The sequence below is a fragment of the Salvelinus fontinalis genome, chromosome 5, assembly GCF_029448725.1.
Source record: "Salvelinus fontinalis isolate EN_2023a chromosome 5, ASM2944872v1, whole genome shotgun sequence".
Classification (NCBI taxonomy): Eukaryota; Metazoa; Chordata; class Actinopteri; order Salmoniformes; family Salmonidae; genus Salvelinus; species Salvelinus fontinalis.
In genome coordinates this window covers 6,911,183-6,933,648 of record NC_074669.1, presented here as the reverse complement: position 1 = coordinate 6,933,648, position 22,466 = coordinate 6,911,183, and the positions used below count along the sequence as shown (strand labels likewise).

The following is a 22,466-nucleotide window of genomic DNA, read 5'->3' as shown; positions in this document are numbered from 1 at the left end:
GTAGTGGAGGGGAGGGGAGAATCGGGTAGTGGAGGGGAGGGGAGAATCGGGTAGTGGAGGGGAGGGGAGAATCGGGTAGTGTAGTGGAGGGGAGAATCGGGTAGTGGAGGGGAGAATCGGGTAGTGGAGGGGAGAATCGGGTAGTGGAGGGGAGAATCGGGTAGTGGAGGGGAGAATCGGGTAGTGGAGGGGAGAATCGGGTAGTGGAGGGGAGAATCGGGTAGTGGAAGGGAGAATCGGGTAGTGGAGGGGAGAATCGGGTAGTGGAGGGGAGGGGAGAATCGGGTAGTGGAGGGGAGGGGAGAATCGGGTAGTGTAGGGGAGAATAGGGTAGGGGAGAGGATAAAGTGAGGGGAGAAGGGTAGGGGAGGAGAGATTAGTGTAGTGTAGAGGAGAATAGGGGAGGGGATAAAGTGAGGGGAGACGGGTAGGGTGGGTGGGAGAGGAGGGGAGGGGAGAAGGGCAGCTGTGGGAGACTGATAAGCAGAGTCAGAGGCCTAGTCACACTGGCCCATCACACCCACTGACATGATGATTCAATCCAGCCCCCAGTGTGTGTGGGTGGGTGTGTGTGTGTGCGCCTGTGGACATTTATTTTTGTGTGTGAGAGAAATCGTGCATGTGCCTGCATGTATTTTTTTTCCTCTTTTTTCTGTGCGTGGGCAGAGAAAGAGCACAGGTGAAGACTGTCCATCTGCTTCTAACACGGAGAGAGGGAAAGAGCGAGGGGAAGAGAGAGCGAGGGTGGGGGGGGGGGTAGAGAGGAAAAGTGGAGGGAGTGAGTTGGCACTGTTTCCTCTCCCTAATGAAATTGGGCTGGAATTTAGTTTCCTAAAAACAAACAGCAGGAGACCGCAAAACCCACCTCCCACCTGTCTCCTCTCTTCCCTCCCGCTCTCCCTGTCTCCCCCTAGTCTCGACAGCTCCGGAGCATGACGTAACCACACAATTACACCAGGGATCACACTGCCGCCGTGGGAGAGTGCTGCTCTCCGCTCTACACAAATAACCTGTATATATCAATCTGTCTGTCTGCCATATTGTGTTTGACCTACACTGTCATGTATGACACAAGGACCGGGTTTTGGAAACACTGACTTAGACAAAGATGGATGTTGGGTCATTCAAGGAACTATGTAGTAGTGCTAAGTTAACCCAACGAGACCCCTGGCGTGTATTCATTAGTGCACCCTGTAGGAAACCCCAAGTAAAACTTTTTGCAATGGAAAAATAACAATTCTTATTGGACAAGTTACAGTAAGGTTAGTCATTCCCCCTTTCATTCATTTTTCCTACTAATGAATACACCCTTGGATTCATGTTTCTGTTCAGTTTGAGGTCCTACTACCCCCAGTGGACGTTCACCATAACTACCCTGTTAGATCATGGGAAGTCCTTTTACTGGGCATAACTTCCTCTTGCTCATGTCCTTTCTTGCTCTTGGCACTGAACGTTGCCGATAGAAATAGAATGACTAGAGCTGACACAAGTCCCTATTATATCTGACACACAATACATTTCTATCTGATCTGTTCTGTAACGCTGCATCCTCCTGAGCAGGTCCCTTCCCTGCCATTTTGTACAGACAAAACAACAGTCATTAGAACGTGGAGTCAGAGGTCCACTGTTCCACCCAGTTGAAGTTCATTACTCATCTAAAGCATTTGACTTAATGAACGATGGTGCTAAAAATGTCACAACTGGACTAGCAGAATGACTTGCAATGTCTCCATAGTTGGGCTATTATTGTTTAATTAAAATTATGTATTCCACTTTTACCACAAAATATATAAGTCCTCTAAGTGAAAACAAATCTACATTTTACATGTTAGAAGTTGGGACTTTGACTTTTACTGTGACAGTTAGCAGATTTGGGCTGTGGTGGCCCTAGGTGAAGTGTAGTTGTCATTGCAGTATTAACACTTAAGGTAAAGGAACACCTCAGGTAAAGTAGAGTCTCTTGCCTCTTGCAGTAAAATATCTCTGTTCAGTAGGACACCAGAGTAGACTGCTCTCTCTGTCTCTCTCCCTGGGGACAGCAGATCTTTGTTTAGGCACACTGAGGTGACCTCTCACCTGCAGACTTCATTTGCTGAAGGCTACTGACATACCACCAACACTGCTGCCAAGACAAGGTAGAGTAGTGTTGTGTTTCTGTTGGGGATAGATACAGACTGATACTATCGGTCCCCCTCCTTGTTTTGCGCTCTCTCACTGTTTTTCTCATTCATTCTCTCTGTCTCTCTCTCCTGCCAATGAGCATGAGGCGGGAAAGGAGAGCAGCTTCGCTCTGTCTACCGCTCTCTCCCTCCTCTCTCTATTTCTCCCTTTTGTTCTCTCTCTCTCTCTCTCTCGCCTCTCCTGGTCTGTGTGTGTGCTCAGTCGTTCAATGCCGCGCAGCGCTGTTGTGTCATGAGGCTTGGGAGCCCATGGAGTGCTGGTGCTAGGGGGTAGTGACTACCTCAGAGATGTATTAGAGACAGCGCCAGAGAGATTTGACAAAACCCTTCGGACCTACACATAAGGGACAGTGGAGATACAGGATAGAGAGAGAGTGGACTACCGGTACCCACCACAGCCTGAGGAGAAACGCATTGAAGACGGAAGCGATACAGCTGGAGATCCGCTGTGGAGAGACTGGGGGTCTTTGGTGATCCGCTGTAGAGAGACAGGCTAGAGACTGGGGGTCTTTGGTGATCCGCTGTAGAGAGACAGGCTAGAGACTGGGGGACTTTGGTGATCCGCTGTAGAGAGACAGGCTAGAGACTGGGGGACTTTGGCAATTCCTTTCAAAGACCGTGGGGATATTGCTTGCGCTGAGATACTGAAGCTGAAGAGATTTGGAGATACAAGCTGAAGACCTCAGACATAATCAGCTTGTTGGGGAGACCAGTTGGAGACACTGCATGGGGATGTTAATTAGAGACTCGGACTATACAGAATATTTGGGTTAGATGCTTGGATATAAAGGCGTCACCCCAGTGATGTCAGGTGGGGTCAAACACACCCCTGTCCTTCCCTGCTAAAAAGTGTTGTGGGTCTGAGGAAGGGGCTTGGATTTTGGCGTGTCTGGATGACAGCACAATTGTGTTAACCACACCAGTGCTTTCCTGTCGCTCCAGTTTATGTACTCCGTCTCTGTCGCTCCCCTTGTGTCTGTCTCTCTCTTTTTCGATCTCTTTCTCTTTCTTTTTCTCTCTCACTCTCTCCCCCATGGGAAAGTTAATAAAGAGAATGAAAGCAGAAGCACAGTTTTAAGGTAAAGCCACCGCAATTAGTCTGACTGTAGGACTGCTGCAGCTATAGAAACTGAAGCAACAGCCAGTAAGCTTAGAAACTGAGTGGATTACCAGACGCATCATGTGGACCCAGTCAGGATACTGCCATCACTTCCCCGGACATCCATTCTACCATGCGCCCTCCTGCAGGTGTGTACTACTGTTTAATATACAGTGCCTTCAAAAAGTATTCACACCCCTTGACTTTTTCCACATTTTGTTCTTACAAGGTGCGATTTAAAATGGATTTAATCTTTTAGAAATTGTCAATGATCTACACTAAATACTCTGTCAAAGTGGAAGAAAAATTCTAACATTTCTTAAAAATGTATGAACAATAAAACACAAATATATCTTGATTAGATAAGTATTCAACCCCCTGAGTCAATATATGTTAGAATTACCTTTGGCAGCGATTACAGCTGTAAGTCTCCGAGAGCTTTTCACACCTGGATTGTACAATATTTGCACATTATTCTTAAAAATTATTCAAGCTCTGTCAAGTTGTTTGTTGATCATTGCTAGATAGCCATTTTCAAGTCTTGCCATAGATTTTCAAGACGATTTAAGTCAAAACTGTAACTAGTCCACTCAAGAACATTCAATATCGTCCTGGTAGGCAATGTATTTAGCCTTGTGTTTTAGGTTATTGTCCTGCTGAATGGTGAATTTGTCTCCCAGTGTCTGTTGAAAAGCAGACTGAACAAGGTTTCCCTCTAGGATTTAGCCTGTGCTTAGCTTTATTCAGTTTATTTTCATCCCACAAAACTCCTTAGTCCTTGCCGATGACGAACATACCCATAACATGATGCAGCCACCACCATGCTTGAAAATATGACGAGTGGTACTCAGTGATGTATTGTGTTGGATTTGCCCCAAACATAACACTTTCTATTCAGGACAAAAAGTTCTTTGCCACTTTCTTTGCAGTTTTGCTTTAGTGCGTTATTGCAAACAGGATGCATGTTTTGGAATATTTTTATTCTGCACAGGCTTCCTTCTTTTCCCTCTGTCATTTAGGTTAGCATTGTGGAGTAACTACAATGTTGTTGATCCATCCTATCACAGCCATTAAACTCTGTAACTGTTTAAAGTCACCCTTGGCCTCGTGATGAAATCCCTGAGCGGTTTCCTTCTTCTCCAGCAACTGAGTTAGGAAGGACGCCTCTATGTTTGTAGTGACTGGGTGTATTGATACACCATTCAAAGTGTAATTAATAACTTCACCATGCTCAAAGACATTTTATACGTCTGCTTTTTTTACCCATCTACCAATAGGTGCCCTTCTTTGCGAGGCATTGGAAAACCTCCCTGGTCTTTGTGGTTGAATCTGTGTTTGAAATTCACAGCTCGACTGAGGGACATTACAGATAGTTGTATGTGTGGGGTACAGAGATAAGTTAGTCATTCAAAAATCATGTTAAACTATTATTGTACACAGTGAGTCCATGCAACTTATTATGTTACATGTTAAGCAAATGTTTACTCCTGAACTTATTTAGGCTCGCCATAACAAAGGGGTTGAATACTTATTGACTCAAGACATTTCAGCTTTTCATTTTTAATTCGTTTGTAAAAATGTACCTTATGTGGTATTGTGTGTAGGCCAGTGACACATCTAAATGTAATCATTTTTCAATTCAGCCTGTAATGCAATTTTTTGGGGATAAAGTCAAGGGGTGTGAATACTTTCTGAAGGCACTGTACTACTACTACTACTACTACTACTACTACTACTACTGTTACTACTACTACTGTTACTACTACTAGTGTTACTACTACTACTGTTACTACTACTGCTGTTACTACTGCTGTTACTACTACTGTTACTACTACTACTGTTACTACTACTACTGTTACTACTACTGCTGTTACTACTACTGCTGTTACTACTACTGCTGTTACTACTACTGCTGTTACTACTACTACTGTTACTACTACTACTGTTACTACTACTACTGTTACTACTACTACTGTTACTACTACTACTGTTACTACTACTACTACTACTGTTACTACTACTACTACTGTTACTACTACTACTGTTACTACTACTACTACTACCACTACTACTACTACTAATACTACCACTACTACTACTACTACTACTACTACTACTACTGATACTACTACTACTACTACTACTACTGTTACTACTACTGTTACTACTGTTACTACTACTACTACTGTTACTACTACTGCTGTTACTACTACTACTACTACTACTACTACTACTACTACTACTACTACTGTTACTACTACTGTTACTGTTACTACTACTACTACTACTACTACTACTGTTACTACTACTACTGTTACTACTACTACTACTACCACTACTACTACTACTACTACCACTACTACTACTACTACTACTACTACTACTACTACTACTACTACTACTGATACTACTACTACTACTACTACTACTGTTACTACTACTGTTACTACTGTTACTACTACTACTACTGTTACTACTACTGCTGTTACTACTACTACTACTACTACTACTACTACTACTGTTACTACTACTGTTACTGTTACTACTACTACTACTACTACTGTTACTACTACTACTACTACTACTACTGTTACTACTATTACTACTACTGTTACTACTACTACTACAACTGTTACTACTACTACTACTACTGTTACTACTACTACTACTACTACTGTTACTACTACTACTACTACTACTGTTACTACTACTACTACTACTACTACTACTACTGTTACTACTACTACTACTACTGTTACTACTACTACTACTGTTACCACTACTACTTATACTACTACTACTACTGTTACTACTACTACTACTGTTACTACTACTACTACTACTACTACTACTACTACTGTTACTACTACTACTACTGTTACTACTACTACTACTACTGTTACTACTACTACTACTACTGTTACTACTACTACTACTACAGTTACTACTACTACTACTACTACTGTTACTACTACTACTACTACTGTTACTACTACTACTACTACTGTTACTTCTACTACTGTTACTACTAATGTACTACTAATGTACTACTACTGTACTACTACTACTACTGTTACTACTACTACTACTACTACTACTGTTACTACTACTACTACTACTACTACTACTACTGTTACGACTACTACTACTGTTACGACTACTACTACTGTTACGACTACTACTACTGTTACGACTACTACTACTGTTACGACTACTACTACTGTTACGACTACTACTGTTACTACTACTACTGTTACTACTACTACTGTTACTACTACTACTGTTACTACTACTACTACTACTACTACTGTTACTACTACTACTACTACTGTTACTACTACTACTACTACTGTTACTACTACTACTACTACTGTTACTACTACTACTACTACAGTTACTACTACTACTACTACAGTTACTACTACTACTACTACAGTTACTACTACTACTACTACTACTGTTACTACTACTACTACTGTTACTACTACTACTACTACTGTTACTACTACTACTGTTACTACTACTACTGTTACTACTACTACTACTGTTACTACTACTACTGTTACTACTGTTACTACTACTACTGTTACTACTACTACTACTACTGTTGCTACTACTACTACTGTTACTACTACTACTGTTGCTACTACTACTACTACTGTTACTACTACTACTACTACTACTACTGTTACTACTACTACTACTACTACTGTTACTACTACTACTACTGTTACTACTACTACTACTGTTACTACTACTACTACTACTACTGTTACTACTACTACTACTACTACAGTTACTACTACTACTACTACAGTTACTACTACTACTACTACAGTTACTACTACTACTACTACAGTTACTACTGTTACTACTACTACTGTTACTACTACTGTTACTACTACTTATACTACTACTACTGTTACTACTACTTATACTACTACTACTGTTACTACTACTACTGTTGCTACTACTACTACTACTGTTACTACTACTACTACTACTACTGTTACTACTACCACTGTTACTACTACTACTACTACTGTTGCTACTACTACTACTGTTACTACTACTACTGTTACTACTACTACTGTTACTACTACTACTGTTACTACTACTGTTACTACTACTACTACTACTGTTACTACTACTACTACTACTGTTACTACTACTACCACTGTTACGACTACTACCACTGTTACGACTACTACCACTGTTACGACTACTACTACTGTTACTACTACTACTGTTACTACTACTACTGTTACTACTACTACTACTGTTACTACTACTACTACTACTACTGTTACAACTACTACTACTACTACAGTTACTACTACTACTACTTCTACAGTTACTACTACTACTACTACAGTTACTACTACTACTACTACTGTTACTACTACTACTACTACTGTTACTACTGTTACTACTACTACTGTTACTACTACTTATACTACTACTACTGTTACTACTACTACTACTGTTACTACTACTTATACTACTACTACTGTTACTACTACTACTGTTACTACTACTACTACTGTTACTACTACTACTACTACTACTGTTACTACTACTACTGTTACTACTACTACTGTTACTACTACTACTACTACTGTTGCTACTACTACTACTGTTACTACTACTACTGTTACTACTACTACTACTACTACTACTACTACTGTTACTACTACTGTTACTACTACTACTACTACTACTGTTACTACTACTACTACTACTGTTACTACTACTACTGTTACTACTACTACTACTACTGTTACGACTACTACCACTGTTACGACTACTACCACTGTTACGACTACTACTACTGTTACTACTACTACTGTTACTACTACTACTGTTACTACTACTACTACTACTACTACTGTTACTACTACTGATACTACTACTACTACTACTACTACTACTACTACTACTGTTACTACTACTCCTACTGTTACTACTACTGTTACTACTACTACTACTACTGTTACTACTACTACTGTTACTACTACTACTGTTACTACTACTACTACTACTACTGTTACGACTACTACCACTGTTACGACTACTACCACTGTTACGACTACTACCACTGTTACGACTACTACTACTGTTACTACTACTACTACTACTGTTACTACTACTACTACTACTACAGTTACTACTACTACTACTACAGTTACTACTACTACTACTACAGTTACTACTACTACAGTTACTACTACTACTACTGTTACTACTGTTACTACTACTACTGTTACTACTACTTATACTACTACTACTGTTACTACTACTACTACTGTTACTACTACTGTTACTACTACTACTGTTACTACTACTACTGTTGCTACTACTACTACTACTGTTACTACTACTGATACTACTACTACTACTACTACTACTACTACTACTACTGTTACTACTACTACTACTGTTACTACTACTACTACTGTTACTACTACTACTACTGTTACTACTACTACTGTTACTACTACTGTTACTACTACTGATACTACTACTACTACTACTGTTACTACTACTCCTACTGTTACTACTACTACTACTACTACTACTACTGTTACTACTACTACTACTACTGTTACTACTACTACTACTGTTACTACTACTGATACTACTACTACTATACTACATCCTGCTCTCTTCCTATTGATATGCTGTTTATGGCCTGGAAATACAGTAGAGGTGTTCTTCGGGGAAGCGTGTTAATGCCGATGTGCATTTGGACGGAACTGTCGCTGCTGCATTATGGGATCTGACATGGTCGCCAGGCAATCTCAATGTAATTGTAGTTTACCAGAGTGGTTTAGCTTTTTGCAATTTTTTTCTGAATATGCTTTCCCCCCCCTAAGGGTTAAAAACATTTGGAAGAAACAATGATGCTAGTACAACACTCTGGTTGATAGCCAGGAACCCAATGTGCAGGGATAACTGAAGTTTAGGAGGTTTTGCGTATGTGGTGGAATAGAACCAGGGATGTAATTCAGCTGCACATCTAAATGATACATTCTTCCAGGCTCTAAAGTTGATAAGTCCCCGGGGTTCCTTCCAACTCTTCCAGTCGGTTATTTGTTTTGAAGAGAGATGCAACTGGACATTTCAGAACAGAACTCAACGTCATTTGAAGTAAACGGTTTCTGTTGCAAAACTTTTCACTCGACTTTAGAGCGCTGAAGAATTGATCATTTAGATGTGCAGCTTGTGCCAAACACTGCAGACTTTCCAGGTCGGAGTGGCAATGCGCGGAAAGCATACAATTCAAATGAACTACAACTTCATGACTTCTCAGAATCTGAATCTGCATAATGAATACACCCAAGGTGAACAGGCTGGTTAGTTTGGTCAATGTCTCAATGCTGTGGAATTAGTTATTGAACGGCTGGAAGAACTAGTTTAGGAAGGGCTCAATTTACATGTTGACTCTGGGGTGTCTTTAAAATAGTGTGCTGGGACAATTTGTAAGTGTTTATAGTAATGTGTTAATATTTGTAACACTTATGGCGGTTTATCTTTGTCACCCACTTGATTTGGAATTCCCATGGAGATGCCATGATGTGTTAATGAATCCTGGTTGAGGGTAGTGTTACAGAGGCTTGCTCTTTGGTTTAAGGCTGGTGGTTCAGAATGGCTAGTACTCTAAATGACATGTAATGCTTTCTCATAGCGTCACTGTTGCCTTCTCATTTTAGCACAGTTTCACTCCACAGAGGATCTGAATAATTGCACAAACCCATTCCCAGGTTTGATGGAGAGATTGGAATCTTTTTGAGGTAATGAGAACGTCTCCTCCTCGTATTAGTGAAATATTCTATTCTTCCAATAGAAGTATCAGTGAAAGAGGCTGAGATGTCGTCACTGTGGCTCCATCCCCCTTCAGCAGTAATGACATTATTACATTTATCACACTGTTGCAGATGTGCCCTGCTCTCAAATGAACTTCATCAAAAGACAGACACACACACACACACACACACACACACACACACACACACACACACACACACACACACACACACACACACACACACACACACACACACACACACACACACACACACACACACACACACAACCTCCCCTCAGAAGGTTGAAAATGCTTGGCATCGGCCCTCAAATCCTCACAAAGTTCTACAGCTGAGAGCATCTTGACTGGCTGCATCACTGCTCGATCGCATGGCGCTACACAGGGTGGGGCGGACAGCCTAGTACATCACTGGGGCCAAGCTCCCTGCCATCCAGGACCTCTGTCATGCGGTGTGAAAGGAAGGCCCAGACAATTGTTAGACTCCAGCCACCCAAGCCATAGAATGTTCTCCCTGCTTCCACACGGCAACGGTACCAGTGGATCAGGTCTCGACAGTGCGACCATTTTACTTGCATGTGTGCCTAAATATTTTACTGTGCGACCTGGAATTCGAATTTAGAAGCACCAGTGTGCCTAGAATAATTAAGGATTATAACTTTATTACCTTAAATATTTTTAATTGTGCGCCTAAATTTCTTTGTGTGCCTACATTTTTCAACTTAGGCTCACAATGGCTAACAAAATGGCTAGCTAACTGAATAGCTAAGAAAATGGCTACACTGACTATCTGAGTTGACCTTTGTATTTGATCTTAGACTTTGCACACTCACAGGACTCTACACGCTCACACACACACTTAAATTGCTGACACACACAAAATGCACACACATTTATACTGACTCTATACACACACACACACACACACACACACACACTTAAATTGCTGACACACACAAAATGCACACACATTTATACTGACTCTATACACACACACACACAAACACACACACACACACACACACACACACACACACACACACACACACACACACACACACACACACACACACACACACACACACACACACACACACACGCAATAATCATATACTGCTGCTACTCCGTTTATCATATATCCTGATGCCTAGACAGCTTACTACTTCCTATACAGTTGAAGTCGGAAGTTTACATACACTTAGGTTGGAGTCATTAAGACTTGTTTAGTAATTATTCCAACAATTGTTTACAGACAGATTTATTTCACTTATAATTCACTCTATCTAAATTCCAGTGGGTCAGAAGTTTACATACACTAAGTTGACTGTGCCTTTAAACAGCTTGGAAAATTCCAGAAAATTATGCCATGGCTTTAGAAGCTTCTGATAGGCTAATTGACATTGTTTGAGTCAATTGGAGGTGTACCTGTGGATGTATTTCAAGGCCTACCTTCAAACTCAGTGCCTCTTTGCTTGACATCATGGGAAAATCAAAAGAAATCAGCCAAGACCTCAGAAAACAATTGTAGACCTCCACAAGTCTGGTTCATCCTTGGGAGTAATTTCCAAACACCTGAAGGTACCACGTTTCTCTGTACAAACAATAGTACGCGAGTATAAACACCATGGGACCACGCAGCCGTCATACCGCTCAGGAAGGAGACACGTTCTGTCTCCTAGAGATGAACGTACTTTGGTGCGAAAAGTGCAAATCAATCCCAGAACAACAGCAAAGGACCCTGTGAAGATGCTGGAGGAAACAGGTACAAAAGTATCTATATCCACAGTAAAACGAGTCCTATATCGACATAACCTGAAAGGCCGCTCAGCATGGGAGAAGCCACTGCTCCAAAACCGCCCTAAAAAAAGCCAGACTACGGTTTGCAACTGCACATGGCGACAAAGATCATATTTTTGGAGAAATGTCCTGGTCTGATGAAACAAAAATGGAACTGTTTGGCCATAATGACCATTGTTATATTTGGAGGAAAAAGGGGGAGGCTTGCAAGCCGAAGAACACCATCCCAACCGTGAAGCACGGGGGTGGCGGCATCATGTTCTGGGGGTGCTTTGCTGCAGGAGCGACTGGTGCACTTCACAAAATAGATGGCATCAGGAGGATGGAAAATGTTGTGGATATATTGAAGCAACATCTCAAGACATCAGTCAGGAAGTTAAAGCTTGGTCGCAAATGGGTCATCCAAATGGACAATGATCCCAAGCATACTTCCAAAGTTGTGGCAAAATGGCTTAAGGACAACAAAGTCAAGGTATTGGAGTGGCCATCACAAAGCCCTGACCTCAATCCTATAGAAAATTTGTACTGAAAAATAACTGAAAAAGCGTGTGCGAGCAAGGAGGCCTACTGACCTGACGCAGTCACACCAGCTCTGTCAAGAGGAATGGGCCAAAATTCACCCAACTTATTGTGGGAAGCTTGTGGAAGGCTACCTGAAACGTTTTGACCCAAGTTAAGCAATTTAAAGGCAATGCTACCAAATACTAATTGAGTGTATGTAAACTTATGACCCACTGGGAATGTGATGAAAGAAATAAAAGCTGAAATAAATCATTCTCTCTACCATTATTCTGACATTTCACATTCTTAAAATAAAGTGGTGATCCTAACTGACCTAAGACAGTTTGCCAAAAGGCATGTGGGAGATTCCCCAAACTTATGGAAGAAGGTACTCTGGTCAGATGAGATTAAAATGTAGCTTTTTGGCCATCAAGGAAAACGCTATGTCTGGCGCAAATCCTACACCTCATCACCCTGAGAACAACATCCCCACAGTGAAGCATGGGTGGCAGCATCATGCTGTGAGGATGTTTTTCCATTGGCAGGGACTGGGAAACTTTTCAGAATAAAAGGAATGATGGATGGCACTAAATACAGAGAAATTCTTGAGGGAAACCTGTTTCAGTCTTCCAGAGATTTGAGACTGCGACGGAGGTTCACCTTCCAGCAGGACAATGGCCCTAAGCATGCTGCTAAAGCAAAACTCGAGTGGTTTAAGGGGAAACATTTAAATGTCTTGGAATGGCCTAGTCAAAGCCCATACCTCAATCCAATTGAGAATCTGTGGTATGACTTAAAGATTGCTATACACCAGCGGAACCTATCCAACTTGAAGGAGCTGGAGCAGTTTTGCCTTGAAGAATGGGCAAAAATCCCAGTGGCTAGATGTGCAAAGCTTATAGAGACATACCCCAAGAGACTTGCAGCTGTAATTGCTGCAAAGGTGGCCCTACAAAGGTTTGACTTTGGGGGTGTGAATAGTTATGCACACTCAATGCTTTATCTTGGCCAGATCGCAGTTGTTCTCAACTTGTCTCAACTGACCTACCTGGTTAAACGAAGGTGAAATAAAATAAACTCAAATGTTCTGTTTTTTTGTCTTATTTCTTGTTTGTTTCACAATAAAACATATTTTGCATCTTCAAAGTGGTAGGCATGTTGTGTAAAGCAAATGATACAACCCCCCCTAAAAATCTATTTTAATTCCAGGTTATAAAGCAACAAAATAGGAAAAATGCCAAGGGGGGTGAATACTTTTGCAAGCCGCTGTATCTACCTCTATCACTCCAGTATCCCTGCACATTGTAAATATGGTATTAACTGACCCTGTATATAGTATGCTTACTTACTACTCGTGTGCCTCTTATTTTTAATTATTATGTTTTTGTTCTACCTTGTTATTTTTAGTATTACATTGTTATTGATTAATGCATTGTTGGGATTTGAGTTTGCAAGAAAGGCATTTCACTGTACTTGTGCACGTGACATTGGAACTTGGAACTTGAAACACACACCTCTTTTGTCAGATCTTCATATCACCACCGTTATATTTATGTAATAGCAGGGACTTTTCTTTTAATACCTTACAATCGCAGCTGTTGGTTCCATATTTAATACAACTAGCTAATAACAGTATTTAATTATATTTTAATTAATGCCACAGGCATTAATAATCTCAAATAATGTCTGGAAGTTTAAGGAGTTTTTGTCCTCCAGATTCCGTCTGGCTCTGAGAGAAATGTAGTGAGACAATTTATGTATTTTAATTCAATCTTTATTTGTGGGATTAACCCTAAAACCTGCCCAGTAGCCCCTGTATCTTTAAGTGTAGTGAATATAGTGTTTGTAGAACTGTATTATTGTCAGAGCTCAGACTACCAGGTCATTTCACCTCTTGAGATTGCTGGGATGAATAGTACAGCACCATCCAACCACCTAGCTTTGTCAAGTAGTGCCCTATATAGGGAATAGGATGCCATTTTGGACACAACCTATGGTTATGGTCCCATTGGTAGAAATCTGACTCACATCTTGAACACTTTACTATAGATCATCTCATGGGGATATGCAGGCGGAAGAAATCTCTGGTTCACTTTTGTATATTCAGTGAAAGTAATGTGAGCCGGGACCTGGCTGACTCGGGTTAATCATTTGCTCACCTGTCAATAAAGCGGAAGGTGACACCGATAGACTCCGCCCCCTCTCACTCTCTCTGTTTACATTCAACTGACAGAGTGTCACTCGCTGTTTGAGGAAACGTCTCAGTTGTTTGGGCGGGTAATCCAGTCGCATGGAGACATGAGGTGAGTGTATCTTATGTATACATTTATCTCTATGTTGATTGTGTGTTGAAAATCAAAGCAAATTTATTGGTCACATACATGTGTTTTGCAGATGTTATTGCATGTGTAGCGAAATGCTTGTGCTTCTAGCTCCAACAGTGCAGTAATATCTAACAAGTAATATCTAACAGTTTCACAACATATACCCAAAATTCAGGTATATCTTAGTAAGGAATGGATTGAGAATATACATACATATATGTCAGAGAGGCATTGGACTAAGATACTAAGAGCACAGTATAGAATTTAGTATTTGGTTTCATTGCGTGTGTGTGTTTGTTTTGTATTCTTTAGGAGTGTGTGTGTGTGTGTGTGTGTGTGTGCGCGCTCTGTCAGCAGCCCATGGTCTCAGCACTGTAAATGGATTGGGCTAGGTGTCACAGCACAGCAGGAATGTGGAGGGAGCAGATTGTCTGGGAGCCTCTGCTCATCCTTCTGACTCACACACACACACACACACACACACACACACAGACACAGACACAGACACACACACACCTTAAAAACAATGGCATATTCCTGACCTGCTATCCAATATGATGCAAGATTAGCCAGAAAGCCAGGGGATCACCCTATCCATTCACTATCTCATGTCTGAACCACAAAGTCACTGTGATAGCCTGCTAATGTTGCCTCGTTGCCCCTCCTGAACTGTGATAGCCTGCTAATGTTGCCTCGTTGCCCCTCCTGAACTGTGATAGCCTGCTAATGTTGCCCCTCCTGAACTGTGATAGCCTGCTAATCTCGCCTCGTTGCTCCTCCTGAACTGTGATAGCCTGCTAATGTTGCCTCGTTGCCCCTCCTGAACTGTGATAGCCTGCTAATCTCGCCTCGTTGCTCCTCCTGAACTGTGATAGCCTGCTAATCTCGCCTCGTTGCTCCTCCTGAACTGTGATAGCCTGCTAATCTCGCCTCGTTGCTCCTCCTGAACTGTGATAGCCTGCTAATGTTGCCTCGTTGCCCCTCCTGAACTGTGATAGCCTGCTAATCTCGCCTCGTTGCTCCTCCTGAACGGTGATAGTCTGCTAATCTCGCCTCGTTGCTCCTCCTGAACTGTGATAGCCTGCTAATCTCGCCTCGTTGCTCCTCCTGAACTGTGATAGCCTGCTAATGTTGCCTCGTTGCCCCTCCTGAACTGTGATAGCCTGCTAATCTCGCCTCGTTGCTCCTCCTGAACTGTGATAGCCTGCTAATCTCGCCTCGTTGCTCCTCCTGAACTGTGATAGCCTGCTAATCTCGCCTCGTTGCTCCTCCTGAACTGTGATAGCCTGCTAATGTTGCCTCGTTGCCCCTCCTGAACTGTGATAGCCTGCTAATCTCGCCTCGTTGCTCCTCCTGAACGGTGATAGTCTGCTAATCTCGCCTCGTTGCTCCTCCTGAACTGTGATAGCCTGCTAATCTCGCCTCGTTGCCCCTCCTGAACTGTGATAGCCTGCTAATCTCGCCTCGTTGCTCCTCCTGAACTGTGATAGCCTGCTAATCTCGCCTTGTTGCTCCTCCTGAACTGTGATAGCCTGCTAATCTCGCCTCGTTGCCCCTCCTGAACTGTGATAGCCTGCTAATCTCGCCTCGTTGCTCTTCCTGAACTGTGATAGCCTTAACTATTTTGACTTAACATGTTGCCATTGCCTGAATATCTTCCTGACTCTGACCGTTAGTTAGGAAAATGTATTTAAGTGTGACTCAATACCACAATAATTGAAGATACGTAATACAGATTTAAAAACGACATTGTTCTCTCCTTGTCTGGAAACATCTGGTACAAAATCAAATATTTGTGTGGTAACCTACGCAATCTTCATTTGACATCAACTAGTGTATAGCAATCCTAGCCTTGAGACCTTAGGTGTCTTGTTATAGTCATCCTAAACATCCTATAGTCATCCCAAACAACCATATTCTGTGTGGCACCACTAGCATTTCAATCTCATACATCTTAACCAATGCTGCGGTTGCTCAATTTTGCAGAGGAAGAAGAAACTCTGTGAGACTCCCGAGTTCACAACACGTGGGAGGCCCAAAATAAAGTCCCAAAAGCTGTTGTGACTTACCACGAATGTAATCTTTGGTACCAGACATCAGTTTCATTACGTTTGTGCCATGCTACATTGGGATTGAGAGGATCAGCGATGATCAGAGAGGATCTACTACATTAACCCAGCTGTGGACTCTTCTCTCCTCCCCCATCCCCTCTTTTCCTTCCAATCTCAGTCTGTTTGGAAATGTTCCTCGTCCTTCGACTCAATGTTCTCTAGACATTGTTCTCCCACATCATCCCCTAGTTGCTGGACTTTTTTTCTCCGTATCTTCTCGCTTGGACTTTACTGCACCAGCAAACCTATTGAAGGAACAACGTTGGTATAAAAAGGACCGAAGTCCGTTATCTGTTCCAGTAGCTACGAAAGGAGAGGATTTAAGATGCTAACCAACTGTGTGCAGAGTATGCGCTCCTGTGTAGGTCTCAGCAGGTAGGAACTACTAGAGAATGGCCCATGTAGCTTTTCATAGTGGTTGTTTGAGTCAAATACCAGTTGCTGTGGTGTGCGGTGTGGCCAGTTGCACTGTCAGCGAGAGATTTGTTGTGAGCTTTCTCGAGGCTTCCAGGGCGGTAAGCCGCCTATCAGTTAGAGCGTTGGGCCCATAACCGAAAGGTTGTTGGTTTGAATACCTGAGTCAACAAGGTGAAAAACCTTTCGACGTGCCCTTGATCAAGGCACTTAACCCTAATTTGCTCCAGGGGCGCCTTACTACTATGGCAGACCCTGCAAAACCACACATTTCACTGCACCTATCCGGTGTATGTGACAATCGAACATCCTTTTTTTGGGGCGTGGGGAGAGCTATGTGTAGCTAGTGCATGTAGGCTTACAATGTAGTATTATTTTTGGCATTCTCAATCAATAGTGTGCCATGAAACAGACAGTTAGATCATACTGCCATTTCCTGCCAAAGTTTGAACTGGACAACAGATCCAAAGACGGTACAGTATGAAGATGGGAAACTGCTACTCCAATAGAAAACCTGTAAATATCTGGTGTGACCACCATTTGCCTCATGCAGCATGACCCATATCCTTTTCATAGAGTTGATCAGGCTGTTGATTGTGGCTTGTGGATATTTGTCCCACTCCTCATTAATGGTTGTGCGCAATTGCAGGATATTGGCAGGACCTGGAACATGCTGTCGTACACGTATTTCCAGAACATCCCAAACATGCTCAATGGATGATATGTCTGGTGAGTATGCAGGCCATGGAAGAACTTGGACATTTTCAGCTTCCAGGAATTATGTAGAAATCCTTGCGACATGGTGATGGCGGTGGATGAATAGCAACACAGTAGGCCTCAGGATCTTGTCACAGTATCTCTGTGCATTCAATTTGCCATCGATAAAATGCAATTGAGTTCGTTGTCCGTAGCTTATGCCTGCCCCATACCATAACCCCACCACCACTATGGGCCAAACTGCAGTCAGGTCAAGGCCAGGTGAGGACGACGAGCACACAGATGAGCTTCCTTGAGACGGTTTGTGCAGACATTCTTTGGTTGTTCAAACTCCGTTTCATCAGCTGTCCGGGTGGCTGGTTTCAGACAATCCCGCAGGTGAAGAAGCCCGATGGGGAGGTTCTGGGCTGGCATGGCTACACGTGGTCTGCGGTTGTGAGGCCAGTTGGACGTACTGACAAATTCTCTAAAATTACGTTGGAGGCGGCTTATGGTAGAGAAATGAACATTAAATTATCTGGTTGGACATTCCTGCATACAGCATGCCAATTGCACACTCCCTCAAAAAGTGAGACATCTGTGACATTTTATTGTGTGACAAAACGGCACATTTTTAGAGTGACCTTTTGTCCCCGGCACAAGGTGCACCTGTGTAATAATGATCATGCTGTTTAATCAGCTTCTTGATATGCCACAATTGTCAGGTGGATGGATTATCTTGGCAAAGGTGAAATGCTCACTAACAAGGATATAACCAAATTTGTGCACAGAATTTGAGAGAAATAAGATTTTTGTGCATATAGAACATTTCTGCGATCTTTTATTTCAACTCATGAAACATTGGACCAACATTTTGCATGTTGCGTTCATATTTTTGTTCAGTATATATAAAGTTGTTTTTGACAAATGAAAACGTGTCCCCTTCACGAGGTTGGCATGATAACATGTTCAAATACTTAAGACATTGCCTCAACTACTGTAGGATGTGCCTTTTTAGATTTTGAGAACATTAATAACGAAGGAAGAATTGTTCACTTTTCAAATCCCAAACCGCCGCCTGGTCTGCTTGCGCGTTCCCGGAAATCAAGTCTCGCGATGGTGCGCCTTTTGGGTTTAGAAATGTTGTGGGTAGGTCTGTAAATGGAAAGCTGAGCCATGAAATTGTGTAGAAGACTTGTGGTCTTTTCACACCTGAGCAAGCTGTCAATCTATTGCATGTAGGATAGCAGCAAACTCACTATGTCTAAAGCAGAAAGGGTTGATGCCCTCTACGGAGTAATTCTGAACTGAGCTTTCCTGTGAATTTTGGAAGTTGCCTGGGTCTTTGAGGCAGTTCTGCAGGCATTGTATCTGCTTGTGTGTGTGTGTGTGTCTGTGTGTGAAGACTTTAGTTCTGTGTAAGGGAATGCTGTAGGTCTCACATTACTTCAGACGCTGTCCGTGGACCGCGTGGGCACCGCCTCTGTAATCTCAGCCTAATCTGTAACGGCTTTGTGTGCAATCAAAGAATCCACAATAGGATCTCTAAGAGGTGAAAGCCAACGCCACTCAATCCAATCCCTCTACTGGGAAATAGACCGGGCACACTGGTATTTGTCAATAGGAGTGGGACAAACCAATGTGATCTGATGGGAGGGAGCCAGACCGCTTCAACATGACTGCATGCACGTGTGTGTGTGAGTTGTTGAATGCAGCAGAAACACTGGCACCCAGGCTATGGTGCTGTTCGACAACGCCGTCCTAACCTTAAAAAAAATAAAAACGAGATAGCCTTCAATGCTTCTTACACCAAACTCCCTCTATCCCAACCCAGTAGAGACGAGACAAACACTCTCTATCCCAACCCAGTAGAGACGAGACAAACTCTCTCTATCCCAACCCAATAGAGACGAGACAAACTCTCTCTATCCCAACCCAGTAGACACAGTGAATCAGGAGTAGGCCGGAACAGCAACTAAACCAATTGTCCTCACGGCCTCTGTGGGTAGCCCGGACTCCAGTGCTCACCCTCTTGCATTTTTGGGCATAATGCGTCTTTGTATCCACACATTCTGATACTCCATGGGTTGTGCTGCAATGACAACAGCTCGTCTCTGTTCACATATTCCACAGTCCGACTAGCGATTTGTCCTAATTACTTTTCTTTATTAATACAGATGAATTGGAGTTATGGAGCAAACCAGCAAAGTCATTACAGTGAAGCGATAAGCACACCCTGATCTGATTGGTTAAATTCAAAGATGGGGTGAACGCTGTAGTAATCTTATTCAAGATTTGCGGCGATATTACTTTGATATTGCCTACATTAAAAGCCTGATCTGGTGTTTTTGTATTGCAGTTAGAGTGGGAGGAGAAATGTTGTAGGGTAATGGTATATCAGATCGGTGGCAGGTAGCCTAGCGGTTAAGAGCGTTGGGCCAGTAACCCGAAAGATCGCCGGTTCCAATCCCTGAGCCGGCTAGGTGAAACATCTGTTGATGTGCCCTTGAGCAAGGCACTTAACCCTTATTGCTCCTGTAAGTTGTTCTGGATAAGAGCATCTGCTCAATGACTACAATGTAGATCATGGTTTGATTATTAACAGGGTGACATTTAAATGGCTTTTTACATTAAAAGAATAGCAAGCCTGTGATTAATAGACACATGGTGTGTGTGTGAGTGTGCTGTGCTGCTATGCTTGTGTGCTTTTGTGTGTGTGTGTAATTGGCTACACCGTTATCAGTCGATCTCTAGTATGCGAGTGTGTGTGTGCATGTCCTTTTTGGAGATGAAGTCACAAGCTCAGGTGTGTTGCCAGGTGACGTGACCAGTGTTTGTGACCTGCGTAGATCTTAACAGATCGATCACACACACATCTCCTTAGGAGACTGCTGTTTCTCATTATAAGCAACTATAAAGATTCAGCCGGGGTACGATGTTTGCGTGAATGGTCAGGGGACCGGAATATAAATATGGCAATTTGTATACTGAAAATTGACCATAACTAAGCCCAAAAAGAGATTGTATTGGAAAATAACAATAATTTCATACCTTCATTACATTGTCTGTCTGTCTCTGTCTCTGTCTCTGTCTCTGTCTCTGTCTGCCTATCTCTGTCTGTCTGTCTCTGTCTGTCTCTGTCTGTCTCTGTCTGTCTGTCTCTGTCTGTCTGTCTGTCTGTCTGTCTCTGTCTGTCTGTCTGTCTGTCTGTCTGTCTGTCTGTCTGTCTGTCTGTCTGTCTGTCTGTCTGTCTGTCTGTCTGTCTGTCTGTCTGTCTGTCTGTGTGTGTGTCTCTGTCTGTATGTGTCTGTGTGTGTATGTGTCTGTCTGTATGTGTCTGTGTGTGTATGTGTCTGTGTGTGCATGTGTCTGTGTGTGCATGTGTCTGTGTGTGCATGTGTGTCTGTCTGTCTGTCTGTCTGTCTGTCTGTCTGTCTGTCTGTCTGCGTGCACATCCACTCCCTGCCACAAATCCCCACCTCTGCCACGTCCACAACCATGACAATAGCTCAGTTTTAGTCTCATGGGGGCAGTTTGGGTCACTGTGCAAAGAAGGTGTTTGGTTCTCTCTCTTTCAGACGGTTTTATTTCTGTATCACACACACACACACACACACACACACACACACACACACACACACACACACACACACACACACACACACACACACACACACACACACCCCCCTCCCTCTCTCTCTCCCTCCAGATTCTCTCTGCCTGTTATTGCTGAGTATAGCTCTCTTTTTAATAGCCAATGGCATATGGTGTGCTGTTCTTATCAAGGGGTGAGCAATATGGTACATGACCCTGCTGAACACACGTAACACAATGCAGCATGTTATTTCCTACTTCTGTTTCCTCAGTCTCTAGTGGAGAGGTAGCTATAAATCTTGCTATACACTTTCACTCCAACTTGTACTGGCCTGGGACAGTCAATGTTCCACTAGGCCTTTCTCGATAACAGATCCTAGGTCAGTCTAAGTGCTCTTCTGCTGGGCTGATCACTAGTGATTTTCCACTTGGCTCAGGGCAGTTCAAACTCTACTGGCTGGTCCTGGGTCAGTTTAGATGCCTTGCCACCTGACGTCTCCCCCAGCTCCACCTAAGGGTTCAACTAAGTAAGTTAGTTAAACAACCAGCAAGGACTGAATGGCTCTCTGTGTGTACGGATTAATGCAGTGATGTAAAGTCGTTTTTTTGGGTATCTTTACTATTAATGTTTTTGACAATTTTTACTTCACTACATTCCTAAGGAAAATAATGTACTTTTTACTCCATACATTTTCCCTGACACCCAAAAGTACTTACATTTTGAATGCTTAGAAGGACAAGAAAATAGTCACATTCTCACACATCCCTACTGCCTCTGATCTGGCGGACTCACTAAACACACATGCTTTGTTTTGTAAATTATGTCTGAGTGTTGGAGTGTGCTGTCTGGTTTGCTTAATATAAGGAACGTGAAAGGATTTATACTTTTACTTTTGATACTTAAGTATATTTTAAAACCAAATA

The 22,466-nt window shown here is 42.4% G+C and overlaps 1 protein-coding gene across 8 annotated transcripts in view; it reads left to right on the top strand.

The window, feature by feature from the left end:
* LOC129854993 (pleckstrin homology domain-containing family A member 7-like) overlaps positions 1-22,466 on the top strand; it is a 166,773-nt gene that overhangs the window by 48,662 nt on the left and 95,645 nt on the right. The window contains exon 1 of one of the 8 annotated variants that reach the window (XM_055922220.1): positions 2,305-3,428. The exons of 6 other annotated variants lie outside the window; for them this stretch is intronic. In XM_055922220.1, coding sequence (XP_055778195.1) covers positions 3,361-3,428 — 68 coding nt within the window. In that variant the 5' untranslated portion in view covers positions 2,305-3,360. Of the gene's footprint in view, positions 1-2,304; positions 3,429-14,599; positions 14,707-22,466 lie in introns of those variants that run through there. One more of the 8 variants, XM_055922221.1, reaches the window with a different exon arrangement.